At 44.9% G+C, this 18,028-nt stretch overlaps 1 protein-coding gene across 7 annotated transcripts in view; it reads left to right on the top strand.

The window, feature by feature from the left end:
• CACNA2D1 (calcium voltage-gated channel auxiliary subunit alpha2delta 1) overlaps positions 1-18,028 on the top strand; it is a 1,412,752-nt gene that overhangs the window by 696,925 nt on the left and 697,799 nt on the right. For all 7 annotated transcript variants that reach the window (XM_069627805.1, XM_069627804.1, XM_069627806.1 and 4 more), the window contains exon 6: positions 12,442-12,571. In XM_069627805.1, coding sequence (XP_069483906.1) covers positions 12,442-12,571 — 130 coding nt within the window. The remainder of the gene's footprint in view (positions 1-12,441; positions 12,572-18,028) is intronic.

Genomic DNA, 18,028 nt, shown 5'->3' with positions numbered 1-18,028 from the left:
TGTAAAAAGGGGTTTGTCCGGTTCCAGAATGCACAGAGTTATTGTAGGCATATTCTGCGATCCAAAGAATGTCTTTCCAGTTGAACTCAGATTGGTGTAACATACACCGAAGATACTGTTCGAGTGTCTGATTTGTTCTCTCGGTTTGTCCGTCGGTCTGGGGGTGGTGGCTGGTAGATAACCGCACATCGATTTGTGCCAGTTGGCAACATTTCCTCCAAAAATGGGAAATAAATTGGCTTCCTCGATCCGAGACTAGTATGGAAGGGAAACCATGTATGCGAACTATATTCTCCAGAAATTCCTTGGCCAAGATAGAAGCTGAAGACAATCCTTTTAAGGGGATGAAGTGGGCCATTTTGGAGAACAGATCCACGATTACTAGGATAGTGTTGTAACCACAACAAGGAGGCAGATCCGTAATGAAGTCCATTGACAAGGTGTGCCATGGTGCTGGTGGAATATCCAGGGGTTGAAGTAGGCCGGCTGGTCTTTGCTTTTGACCCTTGTTTTGGGCGCAAATTCCGCAAGACATCACAAAAGACTTTGGGCCTCATTACGACCCAGGCGGTAAGTTACCGCCTGGGTCGTACCTTTACCACCATGGCGTAAACTTTGTTTACGCCATGGTGGTTGGCAGACTTACCGCCCCATTCCGAGGTGAGTGGGGCGGTAAGTCCCCATTAACCCATTTACCCATCCCCATTCCCATTTTTGCCCCATAGGGCATAATGGGAGTGGGGAAGGCGTTAATTACACCACCGTAAATGACGGTGGCGTAATTAACAACAAGGTCCCTTAGCGCCATGGATTTTAACACCTGCTAAAAGCAGGTGTTAAAACCTCCATGGCGCTAAGAGACCTCGGAATCAGGCGGTAAGGGTCGGCGCAGTTTACGCCGCCGAAAACCCCTTACCGCCTGGGTCCTAATGAGGCCCTTTGTCTTTTCTCCAAGAAGGCCACCAGAAATGGCGTTTGATTTTTTCTTCCGTTTTAGCGATACCAGGATGTCCTTCCATTAATGATTCATGATAATGGGCAATAACGTGTTCTTGCAATTCTTTACTTGGCAGAAATAACCGTTCCTGGAAGTAGGGTAAATTATCCTTAACGGTGTAATGAGGACCTTTTTGACTCCATTCCTGTAAGGCTGAGGAGTCTACAAGTTGTTTTACTTGGGTTTGGATGTCCTCAATAGTTTGCAATGAAGTCAAGCCTAAGATTCTTTGTTCAGGTATAATTGGCACAGGTTCTAAACTCGAATTGGGTTCTTCCATGCCAATCCGGGATAAGGCGTCCGCTTTACCATTCTTGCAGCCAGGGCGATAGGTAATTACAAAATCAAATTCCGTAAAGAACAGAGCCCATCGGAGTTGTCGTGAAGATTGAGCTTTGGCCGTCTTTAAATACTGCAAATTTCTGTGGTCCGTAATCACGGTGATGGTGTGTCTTGCACCGAGAAGGTAATGACGCCAAGCCTTGAAAGCAGATTTAATAGCCAGTAACTCTTTGTCGGTAATTGCGTAATTAATTTCAGGAGCAGAGAATTTCCTGGACCAAAAGGCTACGGGGTGTAGTTGGTTAGTTTCCGGATCTCTTTGTGACAGGACCGCCCCCATGGCTAAACTGGATGCGTCAGTTTCAACTATATACGGGAGATCAGGATGCGGGTGTTTGAATACAGGTGCGGAGGTGAATTTGGTCTTCAGGTCTTGAAAGGCTTGTTCGGCCTCATGGGTCCATTCGAAACGTTTGTTCTTACGTAACTATTCGGGAAAACTCTGGGATGAATCTTCGATAGAAATTGGCAAAGCCAAGCATGCTCTGAACCCCCTTCACTGAACTAGGAGATGGCCATTTAAGGATGGCGTCCACCTTTCGTGAATCCATTTGGATTCCCTTGGGAGTCCGGATGAATCCGAGGAATTTGACTTCTGTGGTGTGAAAGACACATTTTTCTAGCTTAGCAAATAGTTTGTGCTGGCGCAATTTCTCAAGAACTGCTCGAACATGTTTTCGGTGATCAGACTCAGAAGAAGAGTACACCAGGATGTCGTCGATGTATACGATGACACAGACATCAATAAGTTCTCGAAGAACATCATTCATGAAGTATTGAAAAGCGGCAGGCGCGTTACACAAACCAAAGGGCATTACCTGATATTCAAAAAGCCCATATTTGGTGCGGAAAGCCGTCTTCCACTCGTCACCTTCTTTTATTCGCACAAGGTGATAAGCTCCTCAGAGATCAAGCTTTAGTGTATACACGAGCATCTTTTACTTGATCAAGAAGTTCTGGGATCAGAGGCAAAGGATAACGGTTCTTAATCGTTATCTGATTAAGGGCGCGGTAGTCAATACAAGTCCTAAGGTCACCTTCTTTTTTAGGGACGAAGAACAAAGCGGAAGAGACAGGGGACTTTGACGGGCGGATAAAACCATTGGCAAGGTACTGATCCAAATACTGACGCAAATGCTGGTTTTCAGGTTCAGTGAGAGCATAGATCCTGCTACACGGCGGTTGAGCACCGGGAACTAAATCGATCTGGCAATCGTAAGAACGATGGGGAGGTAACGTGTTAGCCTGTTCTTTCTGAAATACATCCTGGAATTCAAGGTATTCTGCCGGTAGTTGAACTGTGGTGGAAGTTACTGTGGCTAAACTTAAAGCTGGATTTCTTGGATAACAAGTTGGTCCGCAGTCTGGAAAGGTTATTCTCTTTGCTCGCCAGTCTATTTGAGGATTGTGTGTTTCTAACCAAGGAATTCCGAGGATAACTTGGAATTGTGGAGCTTTGATTATGTCAAACACTATCGCTTCCCGATGTCAATCTTGAGTCACTAGTGTCACTTCTGTGGTGGAATGCGTTACCGGCCCAGATGCTATTTCGGTACCATCAACCGTAGTAATGACTTCCTGGTTAACTTTTGGATGGAGAGGTAGGTTCATCCTAGAGGCCAATTCGCGATCCACGTAGTTCCCAATAGCCCCGCTGTCGATGTATGCTTTGATGGCATGTAACCGTTGGGGCTTTTTAGGGTCCACGAGCACCATTGGCAAGACAAAATGCGAGGTCAACGAGTTTGTTTTCAAGCTCGGCAAGCGGACCTCTACGCTTGTCGGGCTAGGTCGTTTCCCGAATCAGGTTCCATTACACCAACCACCTTTTTATTTTAGGTGCTTTTACTGGACAATCACGAAGAAAGTGACCGGAAGCCCCGCAATAGAGGCATAGTTGCTTTTGCCGCCTTCTCTCACGTTCCTTCTGAGTTAACGGCCCCTTCACTCCACCGATTTGCATAGGTTCAGAAACTTCGGTATTCCTAGGGTTAACGTGGGATCTGATCAGTACTCGCGTTTCATACTTGAACCGATCGGCTTTTCTATTCTGAAGTCTGTGATCCAGTTGTACCACTAAATCTATGTATTCTGCGCAGGCTTGGGGTGGATTCACCACTTGGGCAAGAACGTCTTTTAGCTCTCTGCGCAGACCCCGGTGAAAGAAAGTGATTCTTTTATTTTCAGGCCATCCAGTTTCCACCACCAGTCTGTTAAAGGAGGCTATATAAGACAAGAGGTCTTGGTTACCTTGTTGTAAAGATAGCAGTTCGTTGTCAAGGGCCTGTTTCTGAGAGTGTCGAGCGAACAATCTTTCCATGTTAGCCTGAAACCCCTGAAAGTCCTGGAGAATGGGATCATTCTGATTCACCAAAGGAACAGACCAATCGGCAGCACAGCCACTTGGATACGATAACACAAAGGCCACTTTGGTCTGATCATCGGGGAAGGCCCCAGGTCTGCATAAAAAGTGTAAGCAGCATTGGTTCATGAAAATGGCATATTTCTTAGGGTCCCCCGCAAAGCGTTCAGGCGGTGCCAAAGGCATGGAACCACGTAGATTGATCTGTACTGGATTACTCAAACCCAACGAAGTGGAAGGCCCCCCGAAACCAGGTAAAGGTATTTGTCCGGCCTGGGTCTGTAACAATCGTTTGGCCAGGTCATCAGTTCGTTCCTTGGAGAGAATCAGTTCTCTTTTGAGGGCGTTAGTCTCCTGGCGGGCTGAGTGTACCTCTGCCCTTAATTCCCCCAAAAGCTGGGCCAGCTGGTCAGTCTCAGAAGTTTCCATAGCGCCCGGGTGGGAAATTATTGGTAGGCTTTGCATTCTGTAACGCTCACCTGACTCCCACAGAGGCGCTGACCAGGACTGGAATGAAGTTGCTTCTTCCGGTGAGGCGCTGGACTCAGAGTATGGCAGGGCCGGTTCTTCTGTATGTGAAAAGGGAGGGGCGTTAATGATCTGCGGGGCAATGTGCAGCTTCCCACTCTCTTCACCTCCTGAACGAACCCCCTTTCTGTAATTCCCCTAGAATCTCACCTTTGGTTTTGTGATGGCGAGCTCTCCTTCCTGCTTCTTGTGCAGGGGCGCGTTGAAACCCAGTTAATTCACTGGATTACTCTCATACATCCATGTTGGTTCTGCTAATGTCCGAGAATAATAAGTCTCTATTGTCTTTCTTTCAGGTGCAGAACGTGGATCCCGAGAAGAGCGATGAAAACGATGAAGAATGCTCACGTTAGTGTTCAAAGAATGTTTTTCCTCTGAGTGCAATATTAAACGCTAATGCAGATGTCTTTATCCCCATAGGGGCTGGGGTCAGAATGCTGAACGAGCATAGACCCGAAACGAGAGGTAAGTTCCGGTAAGTCTTTAATGAGAGTCTTTATTATGTCTTTTCATTCTCTCATTAATTCCGCTGTCTTTCTTTTCCCCTTAGGGGCCGGGGTCTGCAGGTGCCTGTATGCGGCAGAGACCCGAAATGAAGTATGACCCAAACAGGTAAGTCTAAATGGAAGCTCTGGCTTTCCTTATGCTCTTCTCACGCTCACCTTTGTTTTCTGTCTTTTTTCCCCAGGTGCCGGGTTGATGCAGTGAATCCGGACGAGCGCCGCTGGCAATGGAGGCTGGCAGCAAGGTGAGTGAAATGCGGCGCGGCAGCGACGGGTGAGTTGACCTTTTAAAATGAAAGTCTTTCCTTTTCAGGATCGCCGACGGGACGACGATTGGACGAGGTTGAAACAGGTAAGGGCTCTTCTTTTGTCAAATTCTTTCTCCTTCTCCACATGCAGGTGTTTCTGGATGCAGGTGGGCGTGGCAGAAGTCAAGAAGCAGGAGCAGGCACGGTGAGCGTCCAGCTGCTAGATGCAGAACAACGCGAAGCCTGAGTTACTGATCGGGCATGGTTTAAATAGCCTTTCAAGAAGTCCCAGGTATGTATCCTTCCACTCAGGTATGTATTCTTCCTCAGGCCACACCCGTGTGGTTAAGTAGTTCTAGAGACAAAATAATCCCATCCAGGCCTCAAGGGGGCCTGGATGTTGCAGCAAGGTCTGCATCAGGTAAGTGTACAACCAAGCAATTAAACACATGTCCTCAATTATGAGCCTGGCGCCCAATATGAGCCTGGCGCCTAAGGCGCCAGGATTCAGCCCAAAGGGCCCCGACTTGGGCCCGCTGAGACCTTCCTGGGGGAAATGATGCCTGCCTCTGGGGTTGCTGGGCCCGGCCTGGTTCCTTAGAGGTAGGCATCATGACACCAGGAAAGTGCGGCTCTAGGTAAGTGCAAGGAGCCTGGAGCCTGTAAGGGGCCTGTAAGGCAATGCAGGAGCGACTAGCCATGGAGGAGCCTGGTAACGCGTGATACTCTGAGGGTAGCCAAGCAATCAGTCAGCGAAGCAGATAAGTAGGTTAGCAGGGGAGAGAGGGAGAGAGAGAGAGAGAGAGAGAGAGAGAGAGAGAGAGAGAGAGAAATAAGAGGCAAAAAGGAAGGTCTTGAGCTGCTTCCGGAACTTCAGGTGGTCCGGCTCAAGTTTGAGAGGGTCAGTGAATCCATTCCAGAGGCAGGCCCCTATAGAGGAGAGAGTGCTACCCCCCACTCTCTGCCTGGAGAAGCGTCTGACCCTCAGAGAGTTTGAGGTGGCTGTCCAAAGGGCTCGAGAAGGAAGGTGTTTTGAGAGAGAGATGTGGATGTAGTGCTGGCCCTGACCCCAGAATGCCCTTTCAAGGATGCAAAGGGTCTTGAACTTGATCCTTGCAGCCACCGGGAGCCAGTGGAGAGATTTCAGGGCTGGAGAGATATGGTCCGTGGTCTTTAGGCCTAGGATAAGTCTCGCAGTCCTGTTCTGGTTTATTGGCAGGGGGCGGAGAGTAGAGGAGGCAGAATGGGAAAGAGGCTGTTGCAATAGTCCAGCCTACAGAGAACCAGGGTTAAAGAGACAGTGAGCTTCTGGGGGAAAGTGAGAAAAGGTAGAATACCTCTGAGGAGGTGCAGCTGTTAGTGGACCTTGTTGAACATGTCTGTGATGTTAGGAGAGAAGGAGAGAGTGGAGTCGAAGATGACACCAAGGTTTTTTGCCTCACAGGAAGGCAAAGGAAGAGGGCCCAAGGAGGGCAGCCAGAGTGAGAGAGGGAAAGCGGGAGCAGGGGTCCCAATGATAAGGATCTCTGTATCACTGGCATTAAGGCAGAGATTGTTGGAAGTGCACCAATCATGAATCGTGGCTAGACAGTCACGAATGAGTGAGAGAGGAGAGGAGGCTGAGGGGAGCCAGAATCAGAGCTGTGTGTCATCCACATAATACAGAAAGTTAGAGGATAAGGTAGAGATCAGGTGGGCAAAGTAGACATTGAAGAACCAGGGTGAGCGGATGGAGTCCTGGGTAACACCAGACGTGGAGAGAGAGAGGTGGTGGAGAGAAAGGACCCAAGTTGGACCCGGGAGGGTCTGTCCAGTGGAAGGAGGTCAGCCACTCCGGGGCCTGATTCGTGATGCCCAGGTTCTCACAGAGTCACTTGATCAGAATGACGTGATTGATCATGTCAAAAGCAGAGGAAAGGTGAAGGAGGATGAGGACAGAAGGAGGGCTTGAATTTAGATTTGTGAGCAGATCTTAATGGGTGTTCAGGAGAGCAGGTTCCGTGCCTCTGGCTGCTCTGAAGCCAAACTGATGGACATGGAGACAACCAACAGATTCGGGGTGGAGAGTGAGCTAAGAGATGGCCAGTTGTTCCAGGAGTTTTCCCAGCAAAGGAGAAATAGAGATTGGCGATAGTTTGCCAGACAGGTAGGATCGGCAGAAAGCTTTTTAAGGAGGGGGGTGCACAAGGGAGTGCTTGAAGGTAGAGCAGAAAGTTCCAGTGGCAAAAAAGTGATTGCAGAAATCAGCCAAGACTAGAGTAAGGGCGTCAGTGTGATGCTTGATGGTTCTAGAGGAGCAGGAGAGCACCTGTTAGGACGACATGTTGATAGATCGAACTTGTCTAGAAACGGAGAGAAAGAGGAGAAAGGAGGAGGCGATGGAGAATTGGCCCGAGGGTGGCTGAGAGAGGGAGAGGGAGAGGAGAGAGAAGACAGGATGTCCTGAGTTGTAGCAGCAAATCTCAGAATGAAACTGATCATACGTGTTGCGAGTTCTGTATAATTAATCCAAGACATAGTGCACTTTACCCGATTACTTAAATTTCATACTTAAATAAACAGGACTATGATAGCAGTGTATGTTGGGTTATTGCATCTGAAAAGTAATCAGTGAATTTAGTCTAACTTTAGGAACTTAAGACTATTCAAGGGTGAGCGCATTGCACAATATTCAACCCCTCTATGTAATATGACTATACAATGTAGACCCTCATGTGAGCATGCAGCCTCATGTTTAAAGAATCACGGTGTGCATGCTGTTAATTGTCCCAGGCACACATCTGACCCGAGGGTGGCCATCACCTTAGAGACTTACTCTAGTACATCACAGGGATTTGCAAAGTTAAATACCTTAGAGCTCCTTTAAGAATGGCTGATCAACATTCATTCAACCTTCAAAGGGCACTTTTCCTAACATAGTGTTACTAATCTGCTGTTAATTCCTACCTTACTGAGAAGCTATGGTGCACTGTGATATTGGTTTGCATGAATCCATTTCAACTCAACCTTCAATGATTATTAGAAACCGCAACCATTGTGATGTTGCATTTCTTAGTTTTCATCTCGTTGGCCTGACCAATGCAGCAAGATGTACTTACTTCGGTTCCGCGGCTTGCTGCTCACTCATAGGTTCTCTCTCTACATGGTAATTCACAACTTACATAACAGATGGGTAGATGCTTTCGTTCGCTAAGCCTCTTATTGTTCTATAACGTGCCTGTATCACTTCTGTCATATGGTAAACATAGACATAGAACTAGCGTCTCCTTTCTCTTCCTTGTGTCGCACTGTGGGGCCATCTTGAAGTATAACATTTAGATAAAACTCTCAGTAAACCTCCCTGACGGATGTCAAGCTACACTTAAATGTTAAATGTTTTCTATACTAGCTTAATGCAACTACACAAATCGGTATTGGCCATGTATTTCAACACGTTAACTCGTAATTTGATTATTGTATAGATGGCATTATGCTACAAGTTTATTGATACAGTTTCCTCCGTGTATAACATTATGCTTGTATGGTATGTATAAGCTAGCTCTGTAGCATCAGGGGGAACGCTTGAGTTACGCATTCCAAAAACCTTAGGCCTCTTCATGGTAAAAACAGGGTATCACTCATATTCATCTTACACGCAACCCAAGCTGTGCCACTCTTTGGGATCATTCAGACCGTTGGGACAGAACTGTGAGCGGTACATCACAGACGTTCTCTTTTTGCTAATATTGCCTCGATCGACGCACTTCTTGGAGCCCTGTTTACTTTCTCTGGCAGACACCATCTCATTTCATCTTCTGTGTGTTTCTGATCTAAAGGGGCACTCCATTTACACCATGAGGCAGCCATGGTTAGTCTGTATTGTGCACATGGCGGCGGTCACCCAGCAATGTTTAATTCCATAAAATTTGATCTCCAATCCGAAGCATTCTAGAAAGATCAACAAATGCACTAATTTCTCGGTCTGGAATTGGGAGGGCTGCGAGACATTTTGCCTCAATTATATTTCCAGTAGCTGTCTCGGCCTATACTTCATTTTTGTATTCTCTTTTCAAGACTTGGGATTGGGGCTGAGCAAGAGGCAGGCAGCGCCTGTTCTGCTCAGCTTAAAGGCAATGGCAGGGAGGACGACTATGCTGTCATTTCATTGCAATATATTCACCCACACATTTTCCAATGCAGAATTGTATCCCCAGAAAATTCACCTACAATTTATAATTTCAAAGAGAGGTACTGATTCGAAGTTTGCGACATGGGAAAAAATATAATTTAGGGGTGGGAGACTTGCTGTTAACAGAGGCTGCCCCCCTGCATTTTCCTGCTCTGAAATTATTTAAGAAAGGTTCAAATAAATCTGGTTAAAACACATAGAACTAGAGCAAGGGAAGGGAAAGCCATAACCGTCTACCGCTCTATACAGTCTTTCACGCAAGTTGGTAGGAAGGCACGCTTGATACCATGTTTAGCCTCACAATTCACAGCACATATTACTCTACTTTTGATAAAATTGCCAATGCAGTGAAAACAACATAATCACAGGGTAGATCTCACTACCAAAAGGGGCATTGGCGGTACGTCCCATTAATCCTTTGGCCCAACCCACAACATGTCATTTCTATATACATCCTAATGAGTGAGGTGGTTTGTTGTACACTCATCTGAGGAAGTGATGCCGTGGCAATCATCTCACCCCTTGAGGCTTACGGCAGTTGGTACTTAGGGATTATTTATACTTTTTGGACATGGATGGGACTGAAACCGAGCGCTCACATGCCCGCTGGATCGTTCATAATAAGGGGTGTACCGTGCATTATGCTCTTTTGTGGCATGCCGGTGCCACTGTGGAGTGAAATCACACAGTGATAATTGATCGTCGTCTATATACACTAATAGGCGGAGAAGCAGAAAGGACGGCCACTGCATGGTACGCTTCAGCAGAGCAGGCAAGTTGGTAGTCATGATTAGCTATTCGATGGAGTTACGCGTCTTGTGACAATCTAGATTTTGACAGTAGAGGACAATCACTTGTTCGCTGCACCCTACAACACTGTATTGGACAACAAAATTGGCCTGGATTACTTCCTATCCCACAGTAACCAACACAGCAAATGAGTTGAAGTAGCAGGGCAAGTGGTCAATTGAAGGCGCACACCCATCCACACGACATGCCTGCATTAGAGTTTAAGTAGTTGAAACAACGTCATCAAAGTGTCAGTTATAACTGGGCAGGGGTGTGCCACAGGGGAAAAAACAATATTTTAGTGAAAGTTCCATGTGAACTTTTGCCATAACTAAAGGAGACCAGCCTGCACTTTTGATAATAACTAACATTGCATTAGTAAATGCAGAAAGGCTTTCAGAAGAATAACTACCAGTATAATATGATCTGTCTTGGACAATGCTTGATCGATGGAGAGGAATTAATAGATGTCGTTAGAAGATCTTGAAAATAAGCCGGTGTTGGAGGAAGGAAGACGTAGACGAGGCTCCGCGCACAAGGCTGGACACGATTCTTTCTGAGATTTATCTCCGAGCAGTGAGTGAGATTTTTTTGCAGGCTGTCAGTGCAGGGTAACAATGTAATTCAATAAGCGAAGGCCGCCTTTGAGTAGATGGAAAATGAATCTTCGGCCCCTGTCTCTCGTGGGAGGTTGCCGTGCCATTATTGATTGCGTCTCAGCTCCTGCCGCGGGAGACAAATTGGTTAGAGTCAGATTTTAATTGTATCCAAGCTTGCAATGGATTACTTTTTTTCTCAATATACCTTTTTTTTATAGTGCCATTACAGGGACAAAAGTTGGCCGTGATCAAATCTTCCACCCTCACATAGCACTCAAGCATCAATTTTATGGGCATTATTATCTTAAGGTAAAACATTAGAATTAAGGATATATATCTTGCTTATTTAACTAAGCATAATTTAAAAGTACTGTTCACTAAATGCACAACTTGTTGCAGCTTTTTGTTGTGTATGCCATCTCTATGTTATAGTGACGTTATATGGATAAAGGGTTGTATTTTAAATACTCTTGCACTCCATCCCTGAAACTGCGTTTTCTTTTGGGCACAATCATCGTGTTCAGGTATATAAAATCAAATCTGAACTTTACATCGTATTTACTTAAGTATAATTGGGATGAACTCATTGCATACATTGTGGCAGAGAATTTGCAAGTTCATCTTCTTTTGCATGTGTTTAATCAGTACTATTTGAGGGTGGGGCTGTGTCTTCTAGACAATTTATAGGAACTACCTATGTACCTGATAAACAAACCCGTACACTTTTCCCTGAAAGTGTCCTTAAAGAGGCAAACTTCCCCAAAGGTGCCCCAGGTAATTCGGAGCGGGCCTGGATTAACCTCTCTAAATCTTCCTAAGGAACATTCAAATGAGCAAGGATGAATGTCCCCAAATGTTATAGGTATGTGTAAGTGAAATTAGTACCCCCCCCCCGCACCTCCCAAAAGTACCTCTTTTCTCCACAACTTCCATTAATAGGCTCTCCAGCCTCCACACCTCGAGAATATGTTGCACGTGCCCCACTGCCTTGCAGGAGCCTGCCAGCCTCACTAGGGCATTTGGGCATGAGACACTGTCCTCCTTTTTTGCATGGGCCTAATTTCTAACCCTTGTAGACTTAAAATGTTCCTGGACAAATCTCTGTCAAAGTTCCTACATATTGTGGGAACAAAAACACAGACACCTTGGATCATTCAGTGAGTCACTGAAAATGCTTCCGCAGCACTACTCAAGAACTGCATTTTGTGTTTGATCAGAAACTTTAAATTTGACTTCAGTGAGGTGTCTGTTCTCTCATAAACTCCTCTCCCATTTAAAATGTTCTGATTTAACCTGGAAGGCCTTTGTTTTCTCTTTTACTGTTTTTATTGTGAATTTGGGTTTTACAGAATGTTTTTATCCCGATATAAACATGATAATGAAGTTGGACGTAAGGCATTCCAACCAATCTAGATAGTTTTTTTTTTTCTAATTTTGTTTGCAAAATAGGGTAGATGCATTGTCCAAGCCATATACTTATTTTGGCACTGGTAGGGGAGATTAATTATAACATAGTGTATTCCCAGATTCACTCTACATGCTAAATTTAACCTCAACAGTCATAAATAAACCCCAACATTAAGACATAAAATTGAATTATAAATTATTTGCTGAATACCTTTTTTTTCTCTAAATATCAGAACATTTAAGACATTTCAGGGAACAGATAATCAATAATTCTAAACACTTTTCCACAATCTGAACCATCATTAGATAGAAATATGTTTTAATTGTTCACTGCTTTCAAAGTAGCCTTTATTTTCACACTTTGTATCCGAGTTGTATACGTAAGAACGTGTTAGTTATTCACAATAAGTGTATTTGCACAAATGATCATGTTGAATTTAATTTATTGACTGTAAATTAAAATACTCATTATTTTAAACAATTATTTTCAATCTTAAGCCTGAGAGGAATGAAACTTACCCTAAGAGTCAAAGGATCAAACCAGTCTTCAAGGAGGATCCTGTGTTTCGACGGCAGATTTCATACCAACACGCCGCGGTGCATATCCCCACTGACATTTACGAAGGCTGTAAGTAACCAATCCTTGACACCTCCAAATGAGAGTTTTGCTTTCTGAGAATGTGATTTGAGGACAGTGCGCTTGTGTTTGTATTGTTAAAAAAATTGTACATTTTCAATTTCTTTAACCTGTCTAAAATTCTTTTGTTGTTCAATTTTGGTCTTTAATGTTGCGTTTTTTTCAATTGGCATTTAAGTAGGTACAACTGAGCCAGCTTTTGTGTCAGAAATACAACACGCGACAGGTTTCACTTTGCATATGTGATTTTGTGAGAATGCCCTGATTGGCACTGATGTACAGAATATTAGATAACTTTCAATTTGCTGAATAATTGAGTGCCATTTAAACTCTGCACTCGAATCCTGTTTAACACTTACATGTCTGACCATATTCAGGAACATGGATAGAATTTCTCCTTTTGAAGAAATGGAACTACTCCTACAACACAAGGAACGTGTTGACCTACTTCCTACTTGTTCATGTTTCTCTTAAAATACCTAGTGCTAGAAAAATCCCCTCTGCCGCAGCACTTTGTCTGTTTAATTTCATTCGAGGTTTTGAATGTGTGGCCCTGTGAGGAGGGAATGGTAATTACTTTGGGGGTGAAGCGGACAATCGCACAGATGTTGTACAGATCATTAAATGGCTAGTTATAAAGAATTAAAGTTCACTAATTTGCATGGAGAAAATAAATTTTTCTTCAAATGCAGAAGCGTTTTGTGTGTTCCACGTTCTGGACGGATCCCTTGCCACCTGGAGGGTGCTTTTTGCAGTTATTTATTTGTCTTGTTAATGATTAAATAATAAGTCGGGTCTCGTGACTTAGTCACATTAATGCGCCTTTTCCGCTTTTTGGAAATTGAGATGAATGTTTAATAGTTTATGAAAGATGACATTTCGGGCGTTGCCTTGCACTTTAAATTGTGTCCTTTATCTACTTAAAAAATTCCTCACAAGTTGCTTGGAAAAAAAGAAAAGTCATCAAGCAGGTCATTATTGTCCAATAATGCCCGGATAAATGTAACGCTATCCAAGGAGAAGTGTTCTCGTGGTCATTACAGAGCGTGCATGGAAACTGAAGATGTGGCTAGCAAGTGCTGAACCCCTTGAAGTTTAGGACTTCCATTCCGTGAGGGAGTCGTACACCCTTTTGTCTGTAGCATAGCACATATTGCAGAAACATGAGTTGTAGTCGTATGCGAATTACCTCTGCTTCCGCTGTATGAACCCATTCTCTCTCCCTCAGTGGCATTGGTGACATTATGCTCTCCTGTAGATTCTCAGATGGACACTCAGTGACATTGGTGACATACTGTGCTGTAGATTCTCAGATGGACACTCAGTGACATTGGTGACATGCTGTGGTGTAGCTTCTCAGATGGACACCCATTGACATTGGTGACATGTTATGCTGTAGCTTTTCAGATGGACACTCAGTGGCAACGGTGGCACTATGCTCTGCTGTAGATGGACACTCAGTGACATTGGTAACACTATGCTCTGCTGTAGATGGACACTCAGTGACATTGGTAACACTATGCTCTGCTGTAGATGGACACTCAGTGACATTGGCGACATACTTTCCTGTAGCTTCTCAGATGAACACTCAGTGGCATTGGAGTCATTATGCTCTGCTGTAGCTTCTCAAGTGGATACAGAGTGACATTGGTGACATTATGCTGTGCTGTAGATGGACACTCAGTGACATTGGTAACACTATGCTCTGCTGTAGATGGACACTCAGTGACATTGGTGACATTATGCTCTGCTGTAGCGTCTCAGGTGGATACAGAGTGACATTGGTGACATTATGCTCTGCTGTAGCTTCTCAGGTGGATACAGAGTGACATTGGTGACATTATGCTCTGCTGTAGCTTCTCAGGTGGATACAGAGTGACATTGGTGACATTAGGCTCTTCTGTAGCTTCTCAGATGGACACCCAGTGACATTGGCGACATACTGTCCTGTAGCTTCTCAGATGGACACTCAGTAGCATTGGTGTCATTATGCTCTGCTGTAGATTCTCAGATGGATACAGAGTGATATTGGTGACATTATGCTCTGCTGTAGCTTCTGAGATGGACACTCAGTGGAATTAGTGTCATTATGCTCTGCTGTAGCTTCTCAAGTGGATACAGAGTGACATTGGTGACATTATGCTCTGCTGTACCTTCTCAGGTGGATACAGAGTGACATTGGTGACATTATGCTCTGCTGTAGCTTCTCAGGTGGATAGAGAGTGACATTGGTGACATTATGCTCTGCTGTAGCTTCTGAGATGGACACTCAGTGGAATTAGTGTCATTATGCTCTGCTGTAGCTTCTCAATTGAATACAGAGTTACATTGGTGACATTATGCTCTGCTGTACCTTCTCAGGTGGATACAGAGTGACATTGGTGACATTATGCTCTGCTGTAGCTTCTCAGGTGGATACAGAGTGACATTGGTGACATTATGCTCTGCTGTATCTTCTCAGGTGGATACAGAGTGACATTGGTGACATTAGGCTCTTCTGTAGCTTCTCAGATGGACACCCAGTGACATTGGCGACATACTGTCCTGTAGCTTCTCAGATGGAAACTCAGTGGCATTGGAGTCATTATGCTCTGCTGTAGCTTCTCAAGTGGATACAGAGTGACATTGGTGACATTATGCTCTGCTGTAGCTTCTCAGGTGGATACAGAGTGACATTGGTGACATTATGCTCTGCTGTAGCTTCTCAGGTGGATACAGAGTGACATTGGTGACATTAGGCTCTTTTGTAGCTTCTCAGATGGACACCCAGTGACATTGGCGACATACTGTCCTGTAGCTTCTCAGATGGACACTCAGTGGTATTGGTGTCATTATGCTCTGCTGTAGCTTCTCAAGTGGATACAGAGTGACATTGGTGACATTATGCTCTGCTGTACCTTCTCAGGTGGATACAGAGTGACATTGGTGACATTATGCTCTGCTGTAGCTTCTGAGATGGACACTCAGTGGAATTAGTGTCATTATGCTCTGCTGTAGCTAGCTTCTCAGGTGGATACAGAGTGACATTGGTGTCATTATGCTCTTCTGTAGCTTCTCAGATGGATACCCATTGACATTGGCGACATACTGTCCTGTAGCTTCTCAGATGGACACTCGGTGGCATTGGTGTCATTATGCTCTGCTGTAGCTTCTCAAGTGGATACACAGTGACATTGGTGACATTATGCTCTGCTGTAGCTTCTCAGGTGGATACAGAGTGACATTGGTGACATTATGCTCTACTGTAGCTTCTCAGATGGACACTCAGTGACATTGGTGGCATGCTCTGCTGCAGCTTCTCAGATGGACACCCAGTGACATTGGTGACATGTTCTGCTGCAGCTTCTCAGATGGACACTCAGTGACATTGGTGACATGGTCTGCTCTAGCTTCTTAGATGGACACTCAGTGACATGCTGAGCTTCAGCTTCTCAAATGGACACCCATTGACATTGGTGACATGCTGTGCTGTAGCTTCTCAGATGGACACTCAGTGACATTGGTGACATACTGTGCTGTAGCTTCTCAGATGGATACTCAGTGACATTGGTGACATGCTGTGCTGTAGCTTCTCAGATGGACACTCAGTGACATTGGTGACATTATGCTCAGCTGTAGCTTCTCAGATGGACACTCAGTGACATTGGTGACATGCTGTGCTGTAGCTTCTCAGATGGACACTCAGTGACATTGGTGACATGCTGTGCTGTAGCTTCTCAGATGGACACTCAGTGACATTGGTGACATACTGTGCTGTAGCTTCTGAGATGGACACTCAGTGGAATTAGTGTCATTATGCTCTGCTCTAGCTTCTCGGGTGGATACAGAATGACATTGGTGACATTATGCTCAGCTATAGCTTCTCAGATGGACACTCAGTGGCAATGGTGACACTATGCTCTGCTGTAGATGGACACTCAGTGATATTGGTGACATTATGCTCTGCTTTAGATTCTCAGATGGACACTCAGTGACATTATGCTCTCCTGTAGCTTCTCAGGTGGACATTCTGTAGTATTGGTGACATGCTCTGCTGCAGCTTCTCAAACGGACACCCAGTGACATTGGTGACATGCTCTTCTCTAGCTTCTCAGATGGACACTCAGTGACATTGGTGACATGCTGTGCTGTAGCTTCTCAGATGGACACCCAGGGACATTGGTGTCATTATGCTCAGCTGTAGCTTCTCAGATGGACACTCAGTGACATTGGTGACATGCTCTTCTCTAGCTTCTCAGATGGACACTCAGTGACATTGGTGACATGCTGTGCTGTAGCTTCTCTGATGGACACCAAGGGACATTGGTGTCATTATGCTCTGCTGTAGCTTCTCAGGTGGATACAGAGTGACATTAGTGACATTAGGCTCTGCTGTAGCTTCTCTGATGGATACCCAGTGACATTGGTGACATGCTGTGCTGTAACTTCTCAGACGGACACTCAGTGGCATTGGTGAAATGCTGTGCTGTAACTTCTCAGATAGACATCACCACCCTCCTTCGTTGGTGCACACATCCATTAATTCGGGAAAGTGATTCCCATAGATTGGTGAAAACGTCCCGCGTAGTTCCCATTATTCGAGTTGTTCACATAGTGAATGTTTTTTGGAGGAGCCTCCACATGTACGTGTCAGACATGCCAGAGCTGGCTCGCATGACCCATGGTGCTAGCTGGGACTGCCATGTAAGACGGAAAGGCACGCTTATTTGAGCCATCCATCACTTATGTGTAGGTTGAGATGGGAAGATAAACAGCAATGCTCAGACCTTCAAGAGGCATCATCTTTGAGGCATTGTACCTCTGAATCCTGCATTACTTTCCATGTTGAAGGCCAGCATTCCCAATATCCATCTTCAGTATTAGGCCTTATTGAATTTTATGACATACATACTCACTTTTTCAATCCCTTGCTATCCTTTTCGGAACAGACATCACACCTGTTAAGTTGGGACCCTTAACCTTTGTCTCTTCAGATGATTTGGACTACACCTGCCATCAGCACTATCCAGAATAGTCAACGGAGATGAATCGTGGGAGTTGTAGTCCAAAACATCTGTTGAGCAGCAGAGTAAAGGCTTGTTTTATTCTGTTTGTTCACTTGCTTATGCAACCCTTCACAGTTATGTCTCCTGTGCATGTTTCTAAACTAGCAAAGGTTGTCTCAGTGCACCTGCTTCACAGACTTCATTCCCAGTGTAGACACAAGAAACTATTCCCCCACAATTCTTAGATCTTGTTTCTTTTTTTCATAACTCTTTTTTATTGTTTTCAAAACACAAACAATATGACAGAACGTACATTCCTACATACATAGAGATAGAGTGTGGGGCATTGGGAGTGAGAGCCATTGTCCACAGACAGATAGACATGTACTTGGAGAGCACAGAGGATGCCATCTGCCCTTCTCTTCTCCTTCGCCCATCCACTCCTACAACACACCAACGCCCC

The sequence above is a fragment of the Ambystoma mexicanum genome, chromosome 12 (genome assembly GCF_040938575.1).
Source record: "Ambystoma mexicanum isolate Mex_15411 chromosome 12, UKY_AmexF1_1, whole genome shotgun sequence".
Lineage (NCBI taxonomy): Eukaryota > Metazoa > Chordata > Amphibia > Caudata > Ambystomatidae > Ambystoma > Ambystoma mexicanum.
This window is presented reverse-complemented; position numbering and strand designations above follow the sequence as displayed.